Source organism: Stylophora pistillata, chromosome 9 (assembly GCF_964205215.1).
Source record: "Stylophora pistillata chromosome 9, jaStyPist1.2, whole genome shotgun sequence".
Classification (NCBI taxonomy): Eukaryota; Metazoa; Cnidaria; class Anthozoa; order Scleractinia; family Pocilloporidae; genus Stylophora; species Stylophora pistillata.
In genome coordinates, this window is record NC_142527.1 from 25958513 (window position 1) to 25982700 (window position 24188).

Consider the following 24188-nt stretch of genomic DNA (forward strand, 5'->3'; position numbering starts at 1 on the left):
ATGTGCAAAGTTTGACATTAATAGATATCACTGAGGCAAGACTGATGCTAACCGGGAAAGGACAAGAAACGTAATTGATAAGCACAGATAACTAATGCTTTCAAACTCCTTTGAGTATTTCATGGATCAAATTTAATTGCAAAGAAGTAACAGGAATAGTGCTCAAACCTTTCCACTCCCGTGACCCTTAGGGTCATAACGTGGACGTCGGTCCCCCTCCGTCGCTTTTGTTTTTGTTGTTATTGTTTTTCATGCATCCATTTTTGTATCCGCCAAAGAAGGCACTTGTAGTAGCGTCATTGTTTAGTTTTCACATGGCCATGTGAGAATTAACAAATGGTAAACACCATAGCGTACACTATTGAGTTATGGATGCACGCGGGAGGTTGCTAAGCACGAAAGAAGGGTAAGAGTCGCTCGAGGCGATAGCCGAGAGCGACTCTAGCTTCTTGAGTGCTTAGTAAACCTCCCAAGTGCATTCATAACTCAATAGTGTACGCTGTGGTGTTTACCATTTGTTTTATAACATAACATTGATACATTGTAGCTAAAGAGTTCCCTTTTATTTAACAAATCTTACGCGACCAGAAAAAAAACAAACGCGCGCGGAAAAATAGTCTTTGCATTTGCTCACGTCAGCAGCGTACACCCATGGGCAAATGGGGGACGCTAAATTGACCAATCAGAGCGCGCGCTTAACTTTGGTTATGTTATAAAACTCCTTATCACATGAAAACGCAAACTTTTTGACGGGTAAAGGGACATAATGTGACACGTTGTTGTCGCCATTTCTCAACAGCGTCCGTTTTTTTCACCTGTCCATCACGCTTTCAAGACGATGCGCATTGTAAACTGGACTTTTTTTTTTTACAGACAGGTAGAAAAAATTTGATGCTGATGATTATGAAGACACCGTCGATGATGGTTTTGATTACAAGGAGAACTTCTAGAGATAACTGCCTCATGAATTCACAAATTGTCTATAGTTTCCTCTCGAACCTTCGCTTAGTCGAGATCATATGAAAAACCTGTGGGCTTTTAAGAATCACTTGGGTCAATATTTACTTTAAGACTTTCTTTACTGAAGAACCCTCTTTGAGCCTAAATTTGAGACAAGCTTTTCGTTTACATGGCGTTGTTGGAAAACTTTTAACAAAATTGATATGATTCTCACTACGCTGCAGCATAGCGGGAGTTAATTTGCGCGGGCGCAAAGGTCGCCTCTTTGCATCATAAACACCCCCGTAATAACTAATAACCTGATTACTACATATGCGATATGGACTTCACGTGAGCTCAAGATATATGCGTTAATGATCAAGTGTAAGACCATGTTGGCTAAAATATTGGACGAGTTCTCTTTTTCCCTTTGTATGGATCAAGACGATATAGCCATTCATTAACACTATTGTTTGCATGAGTTTAGCTCAGTTTTAGACTCAATTTCCTGTTTGTCAGATCAGAAGCCACAACTGGAATCCTGTGGGTATATGATGAATAACTCATGATTACAAATATCGCTTTTTAAAACCGGCGAGGCTGTAAATAAGTCATAAAGTCAGAAAACCACTCAGATGTCCAAAGACTGCCAGAAAAATACTAAAAAATGTTGCCAGCCTTCTCAGTGTATCTGTGATATTACCCTACGATGGGTAGAACCAATTTGAGGACTGCAACATGGAAGAACCTCCATGATTATCATGGTGACTCATCACATCTTAAGTCTTGAAAAACAAACAAACAAAAAACGCATTGGCAAAACATTTATTGTTCTTACGGTTCTGAAAATTCCAGGCTCTGTCAAACATCCTGTCAACTTTCTAACGTAGCTACATAAGTTTTTTCAGTAGGTAGTCTTTGTATAGTGCATACGTACATCATTTTATTGCTGACAGCTTTCATGGGAAAACAAATATCAGTTACTTATATACGTAGTATGTTTCCGTGAGGCCTTGACGCGTGAGAAAATTAAATACTTTATTTAGATGGAGCCGCGGGTGGTTTTTTTGAACCAGTCATCTAAATTTTACCCAAGATGATTTCGGTAGTGTGAGTGTGGTCAGAAGTTTATTTGTCAACAGATTGGCCATGAAGTTCCGATTCACAACATCGCTGAATCCACGACTACAAGAAATGGATCGTATTGTAATGGTTACCGTAATATATATCTTGATAATTTGTGAAGGTAACTATATCTGCTATTTTTATCCCTTTGACCGAAGCTATGTTTAATTCGACCCTTAGTATGTTATGTTATGTTATTGGGGCGTGAGCATCCATCGCTAAGGACTGTCTTGTCGTAGCTAACACACGCTTTGATTCTTGGGCACAACTCTTCAGTTCAAGAAAAATAAAACCGAAATACATTTGCTTTTTAAAATATTGGAAATTACTGGAAATTAAGATCATTATTTCAGACGTACAATGCGCGTAACGGTAGAAAAGATGTATCGCGGCGTCTAGGTTTTATCTCTGCTTAGTTTATTCTTCCACTACTTTCTAATTTTTTTTTCTCGGAAAAACTGACTTTAAAAGAGGAGCTATTTTTTTCGCTTTTTCCCCCTTTGTTTAAAAGTGGTTTCACACACATTACAGAAAACTGGCAATTCATGTTTGTGATGAGTCAAACTATGGAGGTCAAAATAAATAAGATAAACTGATATAATAAGTTTCGGTTTGTAACGACTATTGAAGCAGAATGGTTTTTTTCTAACTTAATACATTGAAAAGACTTGATAAAAAAATCTAGCTGAAAATCCTCCACGGAAAGTTTGACTCGTTCCTGATTGCTAAGATAACAAGTGATGACAGAGTTCTTAATTAACGCCCTGGAATAAAACATCTTGTCGCTAGTTTTCACAAAAGGGTCTCTAAATTGAACTACTCTCACAAAGTACACCCGCCTCGAAATGTCGTTCAAGAGGGTCTCAATCGGGTTTAATTTAGCTGTTAAGTTAAAAACTAACAAATTTTAACGGTTAGTCGTATAAAAATGAACCGTAAATTTTATCATTTTAATCGCAACAGAAAGACATTAAACGTTAACCGTAAAATGACCAAAATTTTAATCGTTAGTTAAATGTCCTCTATTAAGAATACTTTATAGTTCAGGGTGTAGCTCTGGAAATGAAAATGGGACATTTTTTTGGTTTTAAATATCTTCATGCTCTCCGCTATAATTCTGAATATGTATAGGTAATCGCATGGGGCCGAGTAAAATTAAGGATTAATATTACGCGTGTTTTCGGAAGTTGCTGAAATTTCCCGAGTCGCGCAGCGACGAGAGCAATTTCTGCAGCTTCCGAAAACACAATTAATCCTTAAATTTACGAGGAACCATGTGGTTACTTGTTTATAATATAAGGGGCAAACTGTTTTCTTACTGATCTCGCGCAAAATGGGACGGCATTGTTACAAAACAAACAGAAATTTCTTTACCTTGGCAGCCGTTGCTAAGCGATTTTCAGCGAATCATTTTCAAGTAATTTTTCCCGGGGCAATTACAAAAATTGAGAAGAAATGCCCTCTGTCTTGACCAATCACAATTCAGTAATTTTGCCCCTTATATGCTAACATTTTGTTAAGGCTCTCTGATGTTTCAATGCCATTCAATACACTTATACATTTGGCTTTTGTTCTGAACAGCCATGTTGAATTTCTCCCATTAGGTATCGCTTGGCAACATTTTGAATAGTAACAATAGGACTGAGCTAAACAGTTTTAATTTAGTCGCCGGCGATGCGGGAAGTTCTCTCGCTCTTTAAAATACTTTTCAGACTTTGTAATTAAATTGTCGCGCCTTGTTATACCTGTCGCACTTTGTAATAACAGACCATCGGACCTTGTAATCATCAAAACAAGGTGTTGCTCTTTGTAACAACACTTGCCGCACTTTGTAATAAACTTGGTATAGGTGGTCACTGATGGCAAAGGTACCCAAACGAAGCAACCGGAAACGTTCTAATAAAAGCACAGCGGTTGCCCTCTTTTAAATTGTTTCTAGTTGAACGGCGAGTCGAAATAACTCAGCCCAATTCAGTAGTATGTTTAGTTCTGTTATTTGCCACGGCTTTGATCAATATAAGTTGAGGGTTGTCATTTTTTACCCTCGCTGCTTTGGCACATCCTGCATCTCAGCCAGTCTAGTCCAAAAGTTTTTTCAAAAAAAGCAAATCCCTGTAAAATAGATTTTTAGTTTTTGACAGGCAATCATTTTGGAATATTTTTTCACAGCTTTCATAAAACTAAATGATGAATATAATTCCTTTAATTAAAAGGTGTTCGGCAAGATTTTTCTGAGCTGGGTGTACTATACGCGAACTTCAAGCACGAACACTTTTCCTACCTGAACATCACAAGAATCCGTTCAGAACGTGTCCAAGATGGTAGCGAGTGTGGATTTTCCTCTTTGGAAAGCACTTCATGTTTCTCGTATAACCTGGCTGCATTTCCTGATATCAAAGGAAGACTGTTGTGTGAGCTGCTTCCTTCTGACAAGCACAGGGACTCCAAGGAGTTGATTCACAATCCGATGTTTCATCATTTCAGTAAAACGGTGAGAGTAGATTTGATCTGATTTGACTTTAACATATTTGAATGTAAATCATTTAAAGTGTTTTTAAGCCAATTTCAAGATATCGCGTCCAAGCTATAGCTTGTTATGATGCGGAAATATAGTGTGGGATCATAAAACTGCATAACACAGGTTAGAGCAAGAAAATTATGTTCAAAAGATATTATTTCACGTGATCTCACTCATATCATTGAAAATGAATATTTTGATGATTGTCAAAAACGCATTCATATCTGAAATGAGAATGTTAACTTTTTCCTGTTTTATGGAAACAGAGTCTTTGCTTCAGCAATCCCTGCATAAACAAAGGGAAATGTGTTGCAAAATTCGAGGGTGACAATTATCATTGCAGTTGGTGTCCACAGTTTTATAACGGAAAAGACTGTAAAACAGGTACCGTCGTAAGATATCTACTTCCTTTCTGCCTCCTTTTTTTGTTATTCCTCACATTTCCTGTCGTTTTCTCCTGTTTCGTTCTCAGTTGTACACAGTTCAGCATCGTGTTATTACCCTCTAATGGTATATTACTTGACGTATTCTTACAGGAACAGTGATGGCAAACTAGAAAATCGTTTCAATTCTGTAATCATGGGGTTCATAGACCTCTTTCCAGCATCATTGCCTTAGCATATAGTGCTGTTTTTTCCTTATCAAAGATTAAATGTCATAATAAATGCATATTGTACTTCAATGTCTCACTCCAACAAAAAGGCGTTGAGTTTTTTCACTTGGCGCTGTTCAGCTTGCGGTTGAAAGGGTATAATCGTAGTTTTTGAAGGTGACCCGTTTCTCACATTATCGGTATAAAATGGAATGGCATAAAAATAAGCAACTAAAATGTTTATTACCTTACATAAAGATGAATAATAACTATGATTCAATCAATAATCAGGCCCCTTTGTTGGACAAAATTGCTTGGACATTAAGAAACGAGGTCTCTCACAGGAAGATGGTATGTACTGGTTGGACCCGGATAGAGGAAGCCATTCCAATGCATTCCTAGCCTACTGTGACATGACATCACACACTGGAGGATGGACCATGTGTTACACTACCGATGAATTTGTCAAACCCAAGACTGAGGTCACATACAATGCCTCTATTCCTTATGGAAGTGTCGGCTACAGGAGTAATTGCAATTATATTCCAGTAAGTGAGATTTCTTCTCGTGATAGTCCACAATCATCGCTCGTCAAGCTCTAAGAGGCTAGAAAAAAAAATAGAAACGTTCTTAGTTTATTCCTAAAGCTGTATTTAATCTCAACCTCAAAATTCTGATAAAAATATTTTAAATCAATAGAATAAGGTGTATACGAGAATCGAAATTACTCCATTGTTATCCTCAAGGGCAGTTGATTACCTTTTTCCAATTGCACCGCCTCGCAAGACAACTGTTACTTTCTTGTCCCATTATTTATTTATTTATCTATTTATTGTAAAGTTCCTTTCTCTGTAGCTGTGCATTGGCAAGATTGGCAACGCATCCCGCATTGAACTCCCCTCACTTTGTTTGGACCAGAACATCATCATAGATAGAACTATACACCTTTGCCATAATGGTGGCGGCCGAGTGAAGACTAAAACTAGTGCATGGGGACGAGGCCACCCGGGCATGGATTTGTGCACTTGTGAGCGCTTGTCAAAAAGTTTCTAGCACAATTTATTAATCGATCCAAAAAGCTTTATTTCTCAAAGAATCGACTACTAATATAGCTAAGGCTCAAGTTAATATGTACAATGCCATGCCACTGCTGTGTTCCTTCATGGACTACAAGGGGATATAGCGACGTAAACGGTTAATAAATATCTTACTTCAAGTTTCCAAAGAAAAACTCGCGAGAAAGCAATGGCTTCATGCAATCCGTCGAGAGGAAGGAAAAAGCTTCAAAGTCTTGGACTCAACCATGGTCTGCTCGCACCATTTTAAAATGGAAGACTTGAAGAAAAGTATTGCGGGCAAAATATGCCTTCAAACCAATGCTGTACCTTCGGTATTTCAGTGGCGTACTTCGCTGCGCAAAAAAAGCCTCCACCTCAAATATTCACTAGTAAAACGACTACTCATCAATCATTCAGGGATTTATTCATGGTGTGCACACTCGGAAAGCAGCGTAAATGATAAATCGAATGAACGGCTAGAGAGTCAGATTACAACTGTAGAACCTAATGAAAAGAATGTCGAAAATTAGGCAAAGACAAAAGATGTCGAAACTCAGACTGATTTGGTCGAGTCGAAGGATGCATGCATTCAGAGTGATGAGAGTGTTGTCGCGCTTGTGAAACAGTATGAAATGAGAATAGAAGAGCTCTAAAGAGAAATAGAAAGCATTTCAAAGAAGAATGAATGTTTAAAAAGTAGACTTTTTCTATTGAAAGATTTCGCGCCGACAATTCTGCTGTGTCCTGCTACACTTCGTTTCCTAACAACGCTATTTTAATGGAAATCTACAATTATCTAGACCCCAGAGCGTGTTATATGATTCTTTTATTCCGCTCTGGTAAACAGAGGCATCTTCTGAAGTGAGTAGTTCCACATACTAGATTCAGAGAATTTGACGGGAACATGTCGTTTAGCGGCGGAGTGTGAACTTGTGTTGTTTGCCGAGCGCAGTTGTTTTCGTTTAGAATAAAGATTATTGGGATCAGGATCAATGATGTTTTTAACCTTTCCGCTCTTGATGTATTAAAGTATAAGAAATTAGATCAATTTAAGTGTAAGTAATCACAATTGACAATTTTCTCAAGTAATCAAAACACCTCGAAGTACGCATCTTGTGCTCGAAACTAGCCTTGTCACAAGCTTGCTTTTGTCTTTAAACCTTTCGCTGGGTCACCTCTGCCCTTCAACCATAGTCTCAAGTCCTCAGTCTTGAATTGTGAGAGATTTCTATCTCCTAAGGAAGCTCCAGGAATGTCATTTTCGGTTAAAAAGCTCGAGGAATTGTGAGAGCTTGTATAGTCGCGTCGCCATGCGTTGCCCGGGTGGCCTCGCTTTCGTGAAATTATTCATAACCAGTCTCAGACCTCCATCAGATTTTCCGCCATTATGGCAAAGGTGTATAACGTTACCTAATTTATCATTTTATTGTTTCTCTTGAAGTTCACAGAAATCATGTTTGTTGATCACGAAACTCGAAAGAGCGTGTACTTCAAACGCCGCAACAATCAGTCCATTAAGGCCTATCATAATTATGATAGACCTGCAAGTACCTATCAATTGTGGGACGGTGAGGGAGCTGCTTCGAACTACTTCTAACAGCTTCTGATCTGTGATCAGCACTTCTACAGCGGCTTCCTCGTTTCAGGTTTCATAGAGAATTGTTACAAGAATTGCAATCATTGGTGTGGGGATGCCAGTCCGACATTCTTCCGCACTGCGTTTACTAATGCGTATAAACAGACGGGGGGAGTGGCATTCGGTGGACTCGGTCACGCAGTTCACGACAAAGGGCGCATCAGCATTGGCTTACGATGAAATACCGTTGACTCTTTAATTTTTTAGCGCACCGTATGCTAAACACTTAAGGGATAGGCCATTGTTTATCGCTTGCAAGTACGGGGAGGGGGGGGGGAAGATTTTGGTTGTATCACGATAGCACGCTCCTTATCTTCCCTCCCACCCCTCGTGAGCCTCTGTAATATTCTTATGACCCCCCCTAAAAAAAAATCTTCTAACCCTTCACCCTATCGGGTGATAAATGGAGACTGATCTTCCAATAGCATTGTAATTTATTTCAGGGGTTCAGTTTGTATACGATGGCACCTTAGTACCAGCCGATGGGGGGAGGGGGAAGGAGCCATGTGAAGTCTTCGGTTGCTTCAGGTCGCTTTGCATCTCATTCCACTGTAAACTTGGTGAACACCTGTAACAAGGTAGTTATCAGCTACGTATCGTATATTTTTCTTTGCATTTGAAATCGGTTTCCTTCAGAACATTTTACAACGTTAACTCTGCCACTCCGAGGTTTAGAAGCTGTATAATTGCTGTGCTTGCTTTTGTATTAGGTAATTTAACTTTAAACTTGTAACTGCATGCTAATTTTATCTTTTAGCTTAATGTAACCAGTATGTATATATCACTAATAACCGCCAAGATAAGCCCAAGCTGTACGCAGCTTGTGTCAATTTAGCAGAATCCGTGATGCAGTGAAGTAGTAAAAGCAATTGACTTGCAACGCCTCCGCATGTAATTACTCATTGTAGAGATATACAGAGAAAAAAGAGATCAGCCGGAGGGTTTGTCTCAATTTAGTGGGGAATTTAAGCAAACCACGACGGCGACGGCAACGAGAACGTGGAAAAAGAATAGATCTAATTGACAGAACAATAGCCCAGCACGAGAGTTTTAAAACTTTGTACATTTCTTAGCCATCCTTTGCAAAACAACAACGTGAAATCCCCAAAATTTGCGTCGTCTGCGAACCGAAACCGCGACGACAAATTATTTTAATTTACATTTGGAATTCAACGCTACTTTTCTGCGTTATGTTGAGTTTGAGGTCTGGCGCCGGTAAACACATGCAGCCATTTTCGAAACTCTAACTAAAAGTAGAAACTAATTTTTTAATCGACGTCTTCCGTGGCGTTGCCGTCCAGACTGCTTAAGTTCACTAGTATAACTGCTGCGGCGATCATAGAGATACGCGTGCTCTGATTGGTCGAGGATTGCGTCATATCTCGTGATAATCACATCCCTGACGAGGTGATTATGGCACGGGAACTTAAGTTCGAAATGGCTGCCTCGCGAAGTGATAATTCTTACATAACATCAGACCCTCTTGACTAATTAAACAAGATTGGAAGTGAAGGGCTACAGGAGCGATTGCAACAACGTTCCAGTAAGTTTGCAAGTTGATATTTATGATCATGACATAGACATTACATTTATTCGCGAGTTTTTGATATGACGCACACCGCTACTGGAAAATTTTAATGAAGTTTTTTAAAGTAAATGCGAATCGAAATTACTCCGTTACTGTCCTTGGGCGTATGCGTTTGAATATGTGAGCAACTCAATAGAGACTCCGTGTTTTGGTTGCAACTACGTGTTTGATTGTATTTTGCTTATGTAACTTTTTGTCAGTTTCTCTTTTTTGCTAGTTACATTTTAGAGAGAAAGATCTGACAGAAGGATTTGTTCAAATATCACTTGTTTTCCCGCCCTTTTGTGGTTTTGCCGCTGGGGACCGCCGGCTTTAGTACTTTTTGTCCTGTTGCGGCCTTTTCGGCGGGTTTTGTTATGTTTTGAGCTCAAAATAAATGATTTTATTTGACGACTTTTTCCTGCTCATTCAACTATTCTGGTATCTAGAACAACTGACTGGTCAATTTTGCATCGATTCTTCTCGCTCTGCTTTCGACCGGAATTTGGGTCAGCTGAATATAAAAATAAGTTATTAAGCAGAAAATCAAATACCTCTTTTGGGTTCATCATCTCATTATAATTATTCCAGTTCACAGAAATCATCTTTGACGATCACCAAACTGGAAAGAAGATTTACTTCAAGTCCCGAAACAATCTTGCTATTAAGGCCGATCTCAATTATGAGAAACCTGCATACCATACACCTATGGATTGTGGAACGGTATGGGTGCTGATCAGGCTTATTCCTACCAGCTTTAATTTTGATTTGTCATTATCCATTCTACAGGGGCTCCTGGTTTCTACTCACTTAGGAGATTGTTTCATGACATGCAGCAATTGGTGCTCGGATGTTAGCGCTTTTTTTTAATAATTTTTTAATTATAGACTAGTGAGCAGCACTTCTGCGAACAGCAGTTGTAAAACTTCTTGTATTTTCCTACGCGTTTCATCTAACTGTCGTAGACTTCTTCAGGGAGTTTTACAAGTATGACTAAACGCCTGTATTTATAAGCCAAAGTTACAGGGGCCGATGACCGTAAAGGCTTGGCCGGACTTACGAACAAGAACAGGCGAAGTTGTGAAAAATTTATGAAAAATTTAACACGTGTAAGGCAAGGTGAGAAAAATATTTTGGGTGCCACGCTTTTAGCTAAAACCGTGGTCCCCAAAAAACTTACTTACATAGATTAGCTATTGTCACAGTTTTCTTGTAACACACAGTACAATCTAAGTCTGGCAGAATATCACTGATAACCTTCTTAATACGGGCGTGACTGCGGTTGAACGTATTCTTAGAGGCAAGAGTCCTGTTTGGCCGAGATCTATGTTTAGGTGGCCGGAAGATCCAGGTCTCCCTGTTGCGGTAACGCACACCGTGAAACAGCGGCAGTAAAAACTTAAAAGGATAGCCTCTAAGTCGCAGTCGCTTCCAGAACTTATCCCTAGTCTCACAGAAAGACTTAAAGGAAGAACTGTTTCTAGCATATCTCATAAGCTCCCCTTTTTATAAAAGCTTTCTTGTTGCTAGAGGGGTGAAACGACTCGAATGGTATGCAGAGATATTTGTTAAGAGGCTTCTGATACGTAGAAAATTGCAGCACGCTTGAGTAATTATCCTTACACAGACAAAGATCTAGAAAAGAAATACTACTGTCGCTAATACAATGAGTAAGCTTGATTCGATCATTTTTGGTATTAAGAGCACCAAGAAATTTCGACTGGATGTCCATAAATTCGTCCAAACTTGCTCCAAATCTAGCAATTACGAAGGTACAACTGAACATCTGTGTGCCGGACATTACGTTTAACTGTCTCATTGGGGCTAGGGGAACATGTTGACAAAATACCATTAAGTTAGTCTTGACCGCTGTCTTATGGTATGAAAAAAGTAAAATCGCTGTCACTTACAGACTTGGAAACGGTCATTCAAAATATGTCATTATGAAGAGAACTCCATGTCTTACCAAAGCTTGACAACATCTCCCCGTGAATGGGTTGATTCAGTCACGTGTCACGCTCTTTACTTTGAAAATGTCACGGATTCATATTTAACTACATCGCACAGAAATGTTTGTGTCAAGAGTGATACTTTTCCTATTTTCACTGTAATTCATATTAGCACTTACCTCATTATGAGCCAAAAAGTAATTTTTTTGAAGACATGATTATGACGATATCGATTTCAGGCGGCAAGCACGTTGAAATGCCCATGTTTTTACGTGTGCCGTAAAATAGTAAAAATAAGTAAAAAAGGTAAAATACAAAATCAGTGGCCACTAAAAGACATATGAATTAAGTTTTCTCTTTTAGTTTTGATAATCAGCACCGATCATTCACTGTTTATTTGTGTCTTTAAATTTAAATTGCTTTTTCTTACTTAGTTATAATAGATTATATAAAGTAAACGAATTTGGAGAGGTTTACTTACATCGCGTGATTCATGTAGGATTTCAAAATATTAATTGATTGAGTCGACCGAAGAATTTGAAGCTACGCTTCTATGTTTTAGCTATTTTCCTCTTATTTTGATATTTTCTTTGTTTTATCAACTATTCTCTCTGCTACCAGAAAAGTAAAGCTCTATTCCTCGATATGTTCTGAAAAAAGTACTTGGAACCCCGTGTACGCCGAACAAGTCCTTACCAAAACGGATCAAACAATGTTCTACATTTTTATTGAAAAGTCTAGACCTTTTCCTATCAGTCACAGATACATCCCTCTAAGAATGTGGAAAGTTTAGTCAACAGATCTTTTATTCCCATCTCGGCAGCCATACAGAATCTCAAAAAATAAGTATCTCCTTACGCATGACTACGCTGGAAGTTTCTTATCGCGTGAGAGGTCACAGAGAATGAGCCATAGCAAATAGGGTGCTTTAGACGGCAACGTTTTCCAAAATTTCACGTCTTTCTTGCTCCTCTTCCTCTGCATAAACTTCCTCCACCTCAATTTCTCAGCTTCCCTGTCTCTTTCTTGCGGCCGCCAATCTCGAAAAAAACCCCTGCACTTGAGTCTTCGTTAGCCAGTCCTTCCTTTCAAACATGCGAAAGCTGTCTGGGTTTCTTGTCGTTGATATCTGTAGCTACTTTTCCGGGATCTGTCTTTAACTTTAGAAGTGAAACGCACGACTTCCATGCTTCGTGGCTTATGTAGTGCCAGGCTGTTAAGCTGCACATCACTGCTGGGACTACCAGCTTCTTGCCGATGCGCTATCGATTTCTTCGTCGGTAACATTGAAGAATTTCTCCACCCAGTTTTTTCTTGTCAAACACTGTATCAGAATTTCGGAGAATTTGGCGGCGATCCCCTACATCAAGATGACTTTCTAATTTACTGAATTTCTTGAACACCATATTCTGGATCAGAACAGGAAAAAAGACCAATCACCTCCTGTCGAAGAGCCTTCATTTCAGAGGACAAAAGCTTCACCGATTCGGCCAAAGAGTGCAACAATGGTTGAGAAGAAGCGGCAGCTCCCTGTTCGTCGGTAGGAGGAGTAATCTCAGTATTCGTTAGCTCTTCAACCTCCGCGAGGTCGGCCTGTTCGTTATCACTGCAACCTGGACCAGTATACAGTACTTTCCCGAACGACCGAAGTCATGAGCAGACTTAAAAAAATTTGCTCATGACTTCGGTCGTCCAGGAAAGTTAAAACTCTTTGCAACCTGACACCTACTTTGGAAAGAAAAACGAAACAGTACACCATCTCTGGTGAACGCTGAAAGTGAAAACTCACGCGAAATGAAACACGAAACTCCTCGTGCCTGGTACTAGAAGGTGTGTTGCGCAATTGATCCCTTTGAATACGTGCTGTCCAAAGGGGTACACTATTTTTTGTCGTCTTATGGAGCCGAACCTCCTTGATTGGAAATAATTTTTCATTTGCTGACGAGGCCTGTAGGACCTTGAGGCCAGACGACTTAATCTTGGTAAGGAATCAGCCTTCCCTGCCTGATGCCATAAGCTCTCCGTATTTGCATTCTCCCCCCCTCCAACTTGAAGTTGTGATATTTACTAAAACCGCCTATCTTTTGTACTTCAAGTGTTTTTCAGTTTCGTTCATTTAGTAAACGCAGGCAGTTGTACCTCTAATAGGACGTTCTGAGAGTGCTGCACGCATACCCTCGTTAGAGTATTTTTGGATTGATGACTTCTTTGGGCAAAGAATCCTATCACAGACATCTTTTCCATACTGGGGTTCAAAAAAGTCAAACCACATGACTGCAATACCAATTCGTTTCCCTGCATCCCTAACGGCCGACAAGATGAAGTTGTTGTGGTAACACTACTAGACGGGAGGAGTTTCGGGAGCGTATGCTGTGAGTCAGCAGTAATCTTTTCAAACAGTTTAAAGGGCGTTGCTTCTCTCGATTAAAAATAGGTACAGAGGCCGTATTGACCTAGGGCTTCGCAGAATGGTTAACTGTGATAGATGCTCTTGCCAGCCCGTTTTTTGCAGCCTCTGCGAGTCATCGCTCAGATATTTTGGCAAATCATGATGGGAAACTTGGTTAGGCAGGTACTAAAACCCAGACGATAGACAATAGACGATAGACGGTAGACGATAGACGATGGACGATAGACGATAGACGATAGACGATGGAAGATAGACGATAGACGATGGACGATAGACGGTAGACGATAGACGATGGACGGTAGAGGATAGACCATGGACGATAGACGATAGACGATGGACGATGGACGATAGACGATGGACGATAGACGATGGACGATAGACGATGGACGATAGACGATGGACGATAGACGATGGACGATAGAAGATGGACAATAGACGATGGACCATAGACGATGGACGATAGACAATAGACGATAGACGATAGGCGATGGACGATAGACGACCGCAACAACAACTGTCTTTGGAATTTACTATTTAACAATTATTCCACGAACGTTCGTTGGATATGAGATGATAGATAGCCAACGAGGCGCGTAGCTCTGAGTTTGCTACAACCATCTCATGTCCAAAATGCGGGAGTGGAATAATTGTTTTATTAACAACGTTCAATTGAATTATTAAATTTTATTAAATTTTTTGCTCCTTTTTTTTTAGCTCTCCCTTTTTTAGACACGTACGCTTACCATATTTGTAGATTATGGTATATTGGCTGATATACCATAATGGCTAAGCCAATAAAAAGTCTTGAATTGCATTATCCAATGATCTAGTTTTTAATAATTATATTTATGTAGAGACTCCAAGAGTTACAAATGCACCTTGGTTAAATGGTAGTGGAAAGCGTTATCGTACCAATGATGTATTCCACTTTTCATTCTTTTCACTTTTCTTCGGAGCGGTAGAGATGTGAGACTCAATTTTTTTTTTATTATCTATCTCAGTATAATCAAAACTTTTTTCTTTTTTGGGGGGAGGGAAGTTAAGCATCTTTAAGGTTTGTTTTAAGAAAACGCCCAACCCTTTAGTATTCTCAGTTATAGAAACTGAAAACACCTCCCTTGGAAATGCTAGATGACACAAAATCGTTTGTCTGCACCGAAATCATTTTTTTACTCGCTCTCAAAAACCCAAGACTACCATAAGAAAAACAATGCTATGTTTTTGAAGTTGCTGTTGAATCGATTGCAAACTAAAATAAGATGAGGGTGATATTTTATTATGCATCTATTTCATTCGTTAAATTTGGCCAAAATGCTTGGTTTTCTTAATTTTTGTATACAGTTGATGAACAGTCTTCAATCAGCTAAGCCCCATACGTTAAACTCACGCCGACATAATTATCAAGTCAACTGGAAAAGTACATAGAGGACAACTTGAAGGCCACTGATACGTAGTATATACATGTAACTGAGTTTCACCATCCAATTCTATCCTAGAAGAACACGGTCAGTCACCCACGGGGTTCTGGGAAGTATTTTGGGCCTCCTGTTTTTTGTCATCTGCATCAACAATTTACCAAGCGTCAAAGGTGCCTGTCAAGCGTCACTTTATGCAGACGACACGATGATCTACTCTCTCCTGGAAGTTGACTGACTGGCTCAATCAAGACCTCCGAGCGGTGGCAAAATGGCCAAACGAACCGAGTAAGTTAGCATTGAATCTGGACAAAACCAAATGTATGCTCATAGGCAGTAACAGGAAAGTGGAAAGCAAAGAAGCTCTAACTGGGTCAATTTTTTCACCATTATGCGAATAATTTCAGTTGTTTTAAATATCTTGGAATTTTAATATCGTCTGATTTTACTTGGACTAATCATGTCGAATACATTGCAAGGAAAATTAACCAAAGGTTTGGTCTACTTAGGCGTATTAAGCATTTATTACCGTTTAGGGCGCGCATCCTTTTTTCTAAAAGTCTTGTCATGCCCTTAGTTGAGTACGCAGATCTAGTTTGGGGTGACAAGGGCAATGTAATTTTAATCTCTAGCCTACAAGTTTTGCAAATGAGGCAGCTAAAATCATTTTAGATCGTCCGCTGTATTCATCTGCGTCGCATACATTAGCGACTCTGAATTGGATACCCTTAGAAAAAATGCGTATTTATCTGCGTCAGATACCCTTAGAAAAAATGTTGTATTCATCTGCGTCGCATACATTAGCGACTCTGAAGTGGATACCCTTAGAAAAAATGCGTTTCCATGAAATACTTTTTAATATATTCAAACAACAGAACTTGTATCTTACATCATCGTCAATTCTTGAAATAATTAAAAATTTGTAAACCCCATCAATCCTCCAGCTACGACCAGTATAGCGAAGTCTCTTTCTATTTTCTGGTTATTATTATCATTAAATTAATTATTTTAATTTTAATTTATTATTTATTGTAATTTGAACTATTGTTTTCGTAGTGTAATCTGAACTGCCAATTCGAAATCTTTGTAAGTATCAGTGATAGGTCTAACTTAATTATACCTACCCGCCTCGACTAGTTCTTTTTAACTAATTGTGGGTAGGCATTTCTCAAATTGTAATTGTTGTAAATCAATAAATTGTTGTTGTTGTTGTTGTTTTTGTTGTTGTGTGTATGTATACGAATGTATAAATGGATTTACATACCATGAACTGACTTCAGTAACACAGCAACAGCAACATAATTACAACACAAGAAATAAAGCCAATCTTAGACTCTCCAGCATTAAGAGGAACTTCAGGGGAAAACAAAGAACTGAATATCATGCTGTAAATGACTTTAATTCACTTAGCCAGGTAAAAAGAGAATCCGCTAATATTAATACATTCAAACGACATGTTTGTGACTTCTTAACATAATTTTTTTCATTTAATTTTATGTATATATTTCAGTCTTAATCCTAGAGGTCCTTTCGAAAGCCACTTTTCGTAAAAAAAAATTTCCTCGATAAAGATTATTATTATTATTATCAAGAACCTAATCTACTTCTGACAACCACTGAGGGCCTCATGAATAGTCATGGAATGGAGTATTGAATGCATGATAATCTTCAGATGTCATATTTTGCCTGATTTTTCCCTAAAGTTTAAAAGCTCGCTGTGGCCGGCGTTCGCTGAAATTATACCTGCGGGCGTTTTCTGAGAACATGGCCTTCGTAAATCTATTGCTGCGTTCTCACTGTTTTGGCTTCCCTTATACCAGAAGGACAAGGTTAGATTTTCCTACAGTTGTGTCTTAGCTATAGTTTGATAACATTCAAAGTTTTCCAACGTATTACTATTTATTATTTTTATTGACAACCCACTGAACCTTGGAATACCCGCACAAGCTTCGCTACTATTTATTTGATGAGACAATTTACGTATTTTATAAGAGTTTCTAACAATTTTTAAGTAATTTTGCAACACAGTTTTTTGAAGTAACAAGATCTCGAACGAATCAAAGTGTAAAATGTAGGAAACATGGGTGCTTGAAGTATTTAAAATTGAAACTTTTCTTCAAATACCAGTTATTGTATCTTCAAGGAAGTCCAAAACGTGTTCGACTTTTTTTATCCTGCACAATGGATGAGTTAAAAATTGGCAGACCTCTATTCGTATTTAACGTCGAGGGGCTCATTTCAACTCAACTGAAATGGTTTGGCTTGTTCAAATGAAAACTTTACAAGAGCAGTGAAACTTTTCAAGTCTTGTAATGAAACCTAGCTATTTCTTCAAAACGAGATAAATAACGTTTCGTGGAAATATAAAAGTTCCGCAAAACCTAATTGAAAATTAAAAAAAAGGGAAACAGCATCGCTCCAAATTTGGCTCGTAAACATGTTATCTATCACGGTAAAACCTGGCTTTTTTGTACAGTTTGGCTCCCAAGTTAATCTAAAGGTTGGCTCATATTTCACAAAATCGAAATCGAGGACTGGCGAATTCGTGTCTTCTGGAGAGCTGGAAGAACTATGAACTTAAAATGCATATGTTGGTGGGTAAATTTCAACGTTTCGCCTTCCGGTGACTGTTAATGCACGCTATGGATAGAAAACTTTTGTTACGTTTTAGGAGTTAAAAAGCCAGGACCTGAATAGTGCTAAAAGACTTATTCGTAATTGCTTTACGCACCCAGGAGTTCATAAATATATCTTATTAACCAAGCGCGAGGGCCGTACTGGGAGAATATCGGCCTCAGGTCATGACAGTACGGACCGAGCTGCGCTCGGTCCGTAAAAAAAAGACCGAGGGCTGATATTCTTCCAGTACGGTCCCGAGCAAGCTTGGTTAATAAGAGATTTATTATACGACTGAAGTTCAAAGGGACACAAGTGCAGTATCATTCGGGACCATTCGGGACAGTGCCGGTCCAATACTTAGAGAATATTGGACCGGTAATAGAGCATTTTGATTGGTTGATTTTAGTTATTAGCCCTCTGACTGCCCGAGTCGTGTAATAAAATTTAATTACTTCGTGAGTTATGCGTGAGTGAGTTTGTTTTTCTCTGTCTGTTTTTCATAATATGTATTAGGGTCGAAGGCTGAAGTCATGCGACTTAACAACACACTCTTTGCATGAATTGACCAGTTTAAATAACTCCGCCGGCGACAACATTCCGACGATGAACTTTTTTAAAGAAACTAAACACACTCAGACATTTCGTCTGAACATGTTAAGCTCTTTAAGTTTTCGTCCGTTAGTTAACAAACAGAGAAGCCTTGACTGTGCTTTATTCTGTTGTAAAGTGCGCAGGAGGCGGCTAGAGCGCCAAAGAAGTGTAGGGAAAGACAAGAGACGTAAAAGGCTGATGAAACTGTTGCGAAACAATTTATTGATTTAAGTATTCCCAAATCCTCGTCAAATACATCGAGAACAAACTTTGCAGGTCAAACCAAGTAAGCGAGGTGAAGTCGGCAAGATGCTAATGTCTAAGAATTCTGAATCTGAGTACGAATCATCAAAACTATTTTCCGATTATTAATCAACCGAGTTCCTACTGAAAATTGGTCACAGATGAGAATTTATGAAGCTAGCATTTCGATCGTTTGCCCTCCGTCAGACCTCAGCAAATTTGGTTACCGTGAAAATCCTTTCCAGTTGTACCAGTGTTCAAATACATCTAGAATAAATACATTTTCTCTTACCGGAATACTGAAGTGACTATAAATCAGGATGTAGCTCAATTCATCCGAGTTGTCATATATGTGAGATGGAAGCAGCAGTAGCTTTCCGTTCACATCAAGGAGAACAGCCAGGTTATTCGAAAAACACGAAGCCGAGTTTAAAAAAACAGGCCAATCCACAGTCGATGCCTTCAGGAACATGACTGGACGTGATTTTTGCGATGTTTAAATTGGAAAAATTCACAGGCTTGAAGTTGATAACGACTAAGGTAGCCTTTTGTTTCGCTCCTGAAAAAATAGAACCAGAGTTCAGCCGGAAAAATAATTGAAAAATTGAATGAATGATTAGTATATTTTTATTTCTATTTATTTCGAGGTTGGGGTTTGACAAAGTTGTCAGTTTTACCAAGATGGTATGCTGGAAAATCTAAATTCAAGCTAATTAAATTAAACTTCAGTGTTATCGATTTTATACCAAAAATAAAAATGACTCAAAATTTGAAACGTTACGTCAAATTGAATTAAAAGATTAACTTTGAGAAGGCGCCTTGAGCTATAGCCAGTCCAAATCAGAAGAGAACTATCATCAAAGCAAGACAGCCGTTTCTGTTTTAGTGGACCGTGTTCCAGTTTCTTCGAGCTTTAGTTTATTCTTATCTGCAAAACAAACTGCAAGTGAATAACCACACCACTTCTGCAAAATAAAAAAGAGAGTGATCTACCTCGGTGCTTTGAAGGCGATACCCTAAATAAACGTTTTTTATCTGAGTAGATTAACTGAACCGCCCCTCTCAATTATTTATATGACATTTATGATGCAAATGATGTCAAATGCGAAAGCCTGTGTTTATTAGCTCTCAGAAAGAGTAGAGAGCTGATGTGCCGCTCGCCTCGCAAGCTTAAATGGTGTGCATGTGCCAAAGTGTGCTCTTAATGCTCTAATTTCTGTGTTTGTCATGATTTTCCACATTTCATGTCTACAGCAAATTTGGTGAACGTAAAAATTTTTTTCGGTTGTATCCCTGTTCAAACTCGCGGTTAATTTTCAACTTTAAATTTTATCAAGGAAGATATCACTCATATCGAATATCAGCCCATTTGTCTTCCACTGAACATAGAAAAGGTTTTTCCAGACGAAACTGTGTACCGTATTCTGTTTTTTAAAAGATCCTACATAGGCAGCTTCTTGCTTGTCATTTAAATCTGGGCCTCTTGTGAACTAATGACTAGTAATGTTTCATTGTGCCAGTCCCATTTTATCTGTTGAGATTTTAATGTTTTATTTCGCGAGATGAGCCCCATGTAATCCATGTTAGAATTACCGACAAACACAAGCGACCGCATCACTAAGACTTAACTGTTTATTTTGTTTGCAAGTCCTGGTCTGCTTAGCGAGATAAAACTCTGCAGCTTCATAATTGTTTGAAAAATTTTCGCCTCCTATGAACGAACGACTATTAACAATTAATACATTGTTAAATTCCAACCGATATTTAAAAAGTTAATGTGCTTGTGGTAACGACAACCCAATATAATTCAATTTAGGATTACGAAATGAATTGCGTCAGAGAATTACGTACTATTAGCTACGGAACATCATTTCATCTTCCCAAAATAGGACATGAGAGAAAAGAATTAAGAGCTGCAATTGAATGATGCAGTTAAATAATACTATTAACTATTGAAAAAAGTTTTTATTTAAACAAAGAAACCTTTCTATGTTTCGCTCCGACCAAGGGCTAACGCTCGAAACGTCAGCTTTTATAATCGTAACGGTGGCCAATTTACCATTTCAACTCTGTTGATATATTCAAATTATTTCGTTACCCCTCCCCCCGACGCAGCCCCAAACAGTTTCTTTAGAAACTATCAGCCTTTATCCTTTCGTAAAAACATAACCAGAGGAAGAAAAGCTAGCCGAAATCATTAACGTATTGTGGTTTTTTTGTCATGCTTTTTTTCTGCTCGGTGACGTATCCTACCGTGAGGATGTCACATTCAGTCAATTTTGCGAAGTTCAGCTTTTCAGGAGTATTTTCATTTAACCACGACGTGTTTATTTTAAGGCCATGCATTAAACGTTTTCCTTTGACTTAACTTCTATCGAAGGACAAAATTATTTGTGAATTGAAGGAAACAATTTGTTCTTGCGGATGTCATCATTCAATTTCTTTATGGAACACCACTTAAAATTCGAAACACTTGTTTTCAACAATCAGCTAAAGATCACTGAAATGAATTCAAAGGAAGGTTTGCACAAATTTGACGATAGCCAATAGTTACTAGCAAAATAAAAAGTCAGGTTAAAACGTGATTCGCACGCAATTCTCTTTACATTTACATATTGGGCAATAATACCTCCAAATGAACTTATTCTGCGTTTCAAAGTAGTCAATGCCGAATCAAAGCATTTGACAATTAAAAAGCGAAAAAAAGAGTTCGTAACTTCGGGACTTGTTCAGAGCCTATATTCTCAGGCAGAAATAACCCAAATAATGTAGTTAACCTCTGGTTTGGTTAGCCATAGTGTCAGCTGTTGCATTTTCTATCCTTCACATTCAAATATTTTAACCGAACGCATATTCCTCATATGAAAATTTGTTTCAACAGAACTCCGCGACTAAAATGAGGGAATAAAGGCTGATGGTTTCGAAAGAAACTGTTTGGGGCTGCGTCGGTGGGAGTGACGAAATAACTTGGATATATCAACAAAGCTGAAGTGGTAAATTGGCCACCGTTACGATTACAAAAGCTGTCGTTTCGAGCGTTAGCCCTTCGTCTTTCGCTCCGACGAAGGGCTAACGCTCGACGAAGGGCTAAAGCTCGACGAAGGGCTAACGCTCCGACGAAGGGCTAACGCTCGAAACGTCAGCTTTTGTAATCGTTACGGTGGCCAATTTACCACTTCAACTTTGTTGATATATCCAAGTTAAAATGAGGGAAGTTTGACAAGTTTTTAATAACCTTACAAGGCGTCATGAAGAAGTTCAAAATTAAAGGAAAACTTACCCTCTTCAGTGAACAAATGAACAACGTACGTCCCTGAGGATGCTCCGTGCAGCGCTTGTAACTTGATTTTGGCCACTCACAAGGGCGTAGGTTCCGTTTTTGTCCCGATTTGATTACTTTTTCCTAATCGCAGCCGATTTTAAAAATCGCTTTTGCGTTACCGCAAGTTACACCTGCAAGCTATTCTTTTGACTTTTTCCGTGAGCGCGAGAAACATTACTATTAGCATTACTGTTCGATTGCGCTTTTACATTACAGATTTAATGTTTCGAGATTCAACTTCGTCATTTTTTAAAATCTGGTTAATTCTATTTCGCGCAAACGGCATTCTGAATAAAATTTCATTAAAATGAAATGCTGCGTAAAAGAAAAGTAACTGGAATAGAAGAATAAATGGCACAGAATAAAAATATAATTTTCATGCATTGAGCGAGGGAACATATCAGTCTTCTTAAAATACTAAATCAATGATTGCTGAACGACTACTGAACAGATTTTGTATAGATAATTAAAGGTTTAATCATTTGTCTTACAATGGACGAGTCAGGCTATTTTATCGTGTACTGATCGTGACGTTTCTCCTCTTTTTTACAAGCACTTTTTCCTAATCACAGCCAATTTGAAAAACCGCTTTTGCATTACCGCATTACACCTGCAGGTTATTCTATTGCCTTTATTCCGTGAGCGCGAGAAACATTACTGCCGACATTACTGTTCATTTGCGTTTTTACATTTCAGTTTTAGTGTTTCAAGATTTAACTTTGTCATTTTTTAAAATGACAAATTCTATTTTAAAACTCTATTTCGCGCAAACGGCATTCTGAATAAAATTGCATTAAAGCGGAATACTGCGTAAAAAAAAGTACCTGGAATAGAAGAATAAATGGCATAGAATGAAAATATAAATTTCGTGCATTGAGCGAGAGAATATATCAGTCTAAAATACCAAATCAATAATAGCTGAACGACTACTGAACAGATTTTGTATAGACTGAATTCAAGCATGTTGCGTCAACCAATATTTGATTTGACTGGTTCCGAAAACTCGTGCCAATGAATCAGAGTAAAACTAAAGCCAGTTGCGACTAAGTAGCTCTCATTTTCCAGCGCTTTAAGAAGCTTTCTATCATATGGCAGGTAAATACAGTATATTCAAGCCAAGAAGCCTTCATAGCCTCATTCCTTTGTGAAACTTGAGTCGCTGTTACACATCAAGAATCACCTTGCGTCATATCCATTTGCCACCTATATTTGTATCTTCTTGCGTGAGGTAATTTAACAAGAATGAGCCCTGGCCGTTGCAGAATCATTTTAAATTTCTGCCCCTAGGATTTCACCGCAATAATAAATATCTTTCGAATTCACTATTTTGATTTAATATTGAGACTTCAAAAAGTGCAAACGCACCTTAGTTAAATGGTTTTGGAAAGCATGTTGGTGTTGATGGTATATTCCACTTGATTTATCATCTTACGGGTTTATGCCTAATTAATTTGATGACCTGCTCCCAGTTGGCTTGTTAGCTTAATTGGTAGAGCGCTGCACTAGTATCGCAGAGGTCAGTGGTTCGAATCCTGTACAGGCCTGAATTTTTTTCAGGTCTGATTCTCACCATTGCTTAATTAACAATTATTCCACAAGCGCGCGTTGGATATGAGATGATAGATAGCCAACGAGGCGCGTAGCGCCGAGTTGGTTATAATCATCTCATATCCAACAAGCGCGAGTGGAATAATTGTTTTATTAAAAACGTTAAATTAAATTATTAAATTTTTATTAAATTTTTAGCTCCCTTTTAATTTTAAGCTGACACGTACGCTTGCCATATTTGCCGATTATGGTATATTAGCTGATCTACCATAATGGCTAAGCCAATAAAAAGTCTTGAATTGCATTATCCAATGATCTAGTTTTTAATAAATAGTGTTATAACATAGCGCGCGCGCTAGTCCTATCTAATTCCTATTGCGTCAACATGAACAAAATCTTTATGTACGCACGGCCGTGCTCAATAAAATGACGTGTGCAGTTTAAAAATAGCTGCAAAATTTCCGTCGTGTGAGTTCCTTAAGTTAGAGTTTCGGAAAGCGATATCAGTAAATGGAATACCAACCAAACTTTTCTTTGGCTTTCGACCTTCCCGCAAGTAGTCAAGTCAACAAGCACAACGAAAAAGAAACACAACAGGCCCGTTTCCCGAATTTATCGGAACTGGAGCTGGAGAAAATTTTAGCTGAAAGACATTC

The 24188-nt window shown here is 38.5% G+C and overlaps 1 protein-coding gene across 1 annotated transcript; it reads left to right on the forward strand.

Moving 5' to 3' along the window:
* The first annotated feature begins 1368 nt into the window (after nt 1-1368).
* On the forward strand, nt 1369-9846 carry LOC111327909 (uncharacterized). The gene is made up of 5 exons (XM_088733097.1): nt 1369-2185; nt 4278-4555; nt 4849-4966; nt 5466-5722; nt 7674-9846. The coding sequence occupies exons 1-5, from the start codon at nt 2089-2091 to the stop codon at nt 7827-7829; spliced, it is 906 nt and encodes a 301-aa protein (XP_088589223.1). The 5' UTR covers nt 1369-2088; the 3' UTR covers nt 7830-9846.
* Nucleotides 9847-24188: the final 14342 nt, after the last annotated feature.

Bases quoted from the DNA above. Each gene is read 5' to 3' on its own strand.
- LOC111327909 (XM_088733097.1), top strand. From the start codon at position 2,089: ATGAAGTTCCGATTCACAACATCGCTGAATCCACGACTACAAGAAATG. The intron at 2,186-4,277 runs GTAACTATATCT...TTTAATTAAAAG, and splicing joins TATCTTGATAATTTGTGAAG to GTGTTCGGCAAGATTTTTCT. The intron at 4,556-4,848 runs GTGAGAGTAGAT...TTATGGAAACAG, and splicing joins TTCATCATTTCAGTAAAACG to AGTCTTTGCTTCAGCAATCC.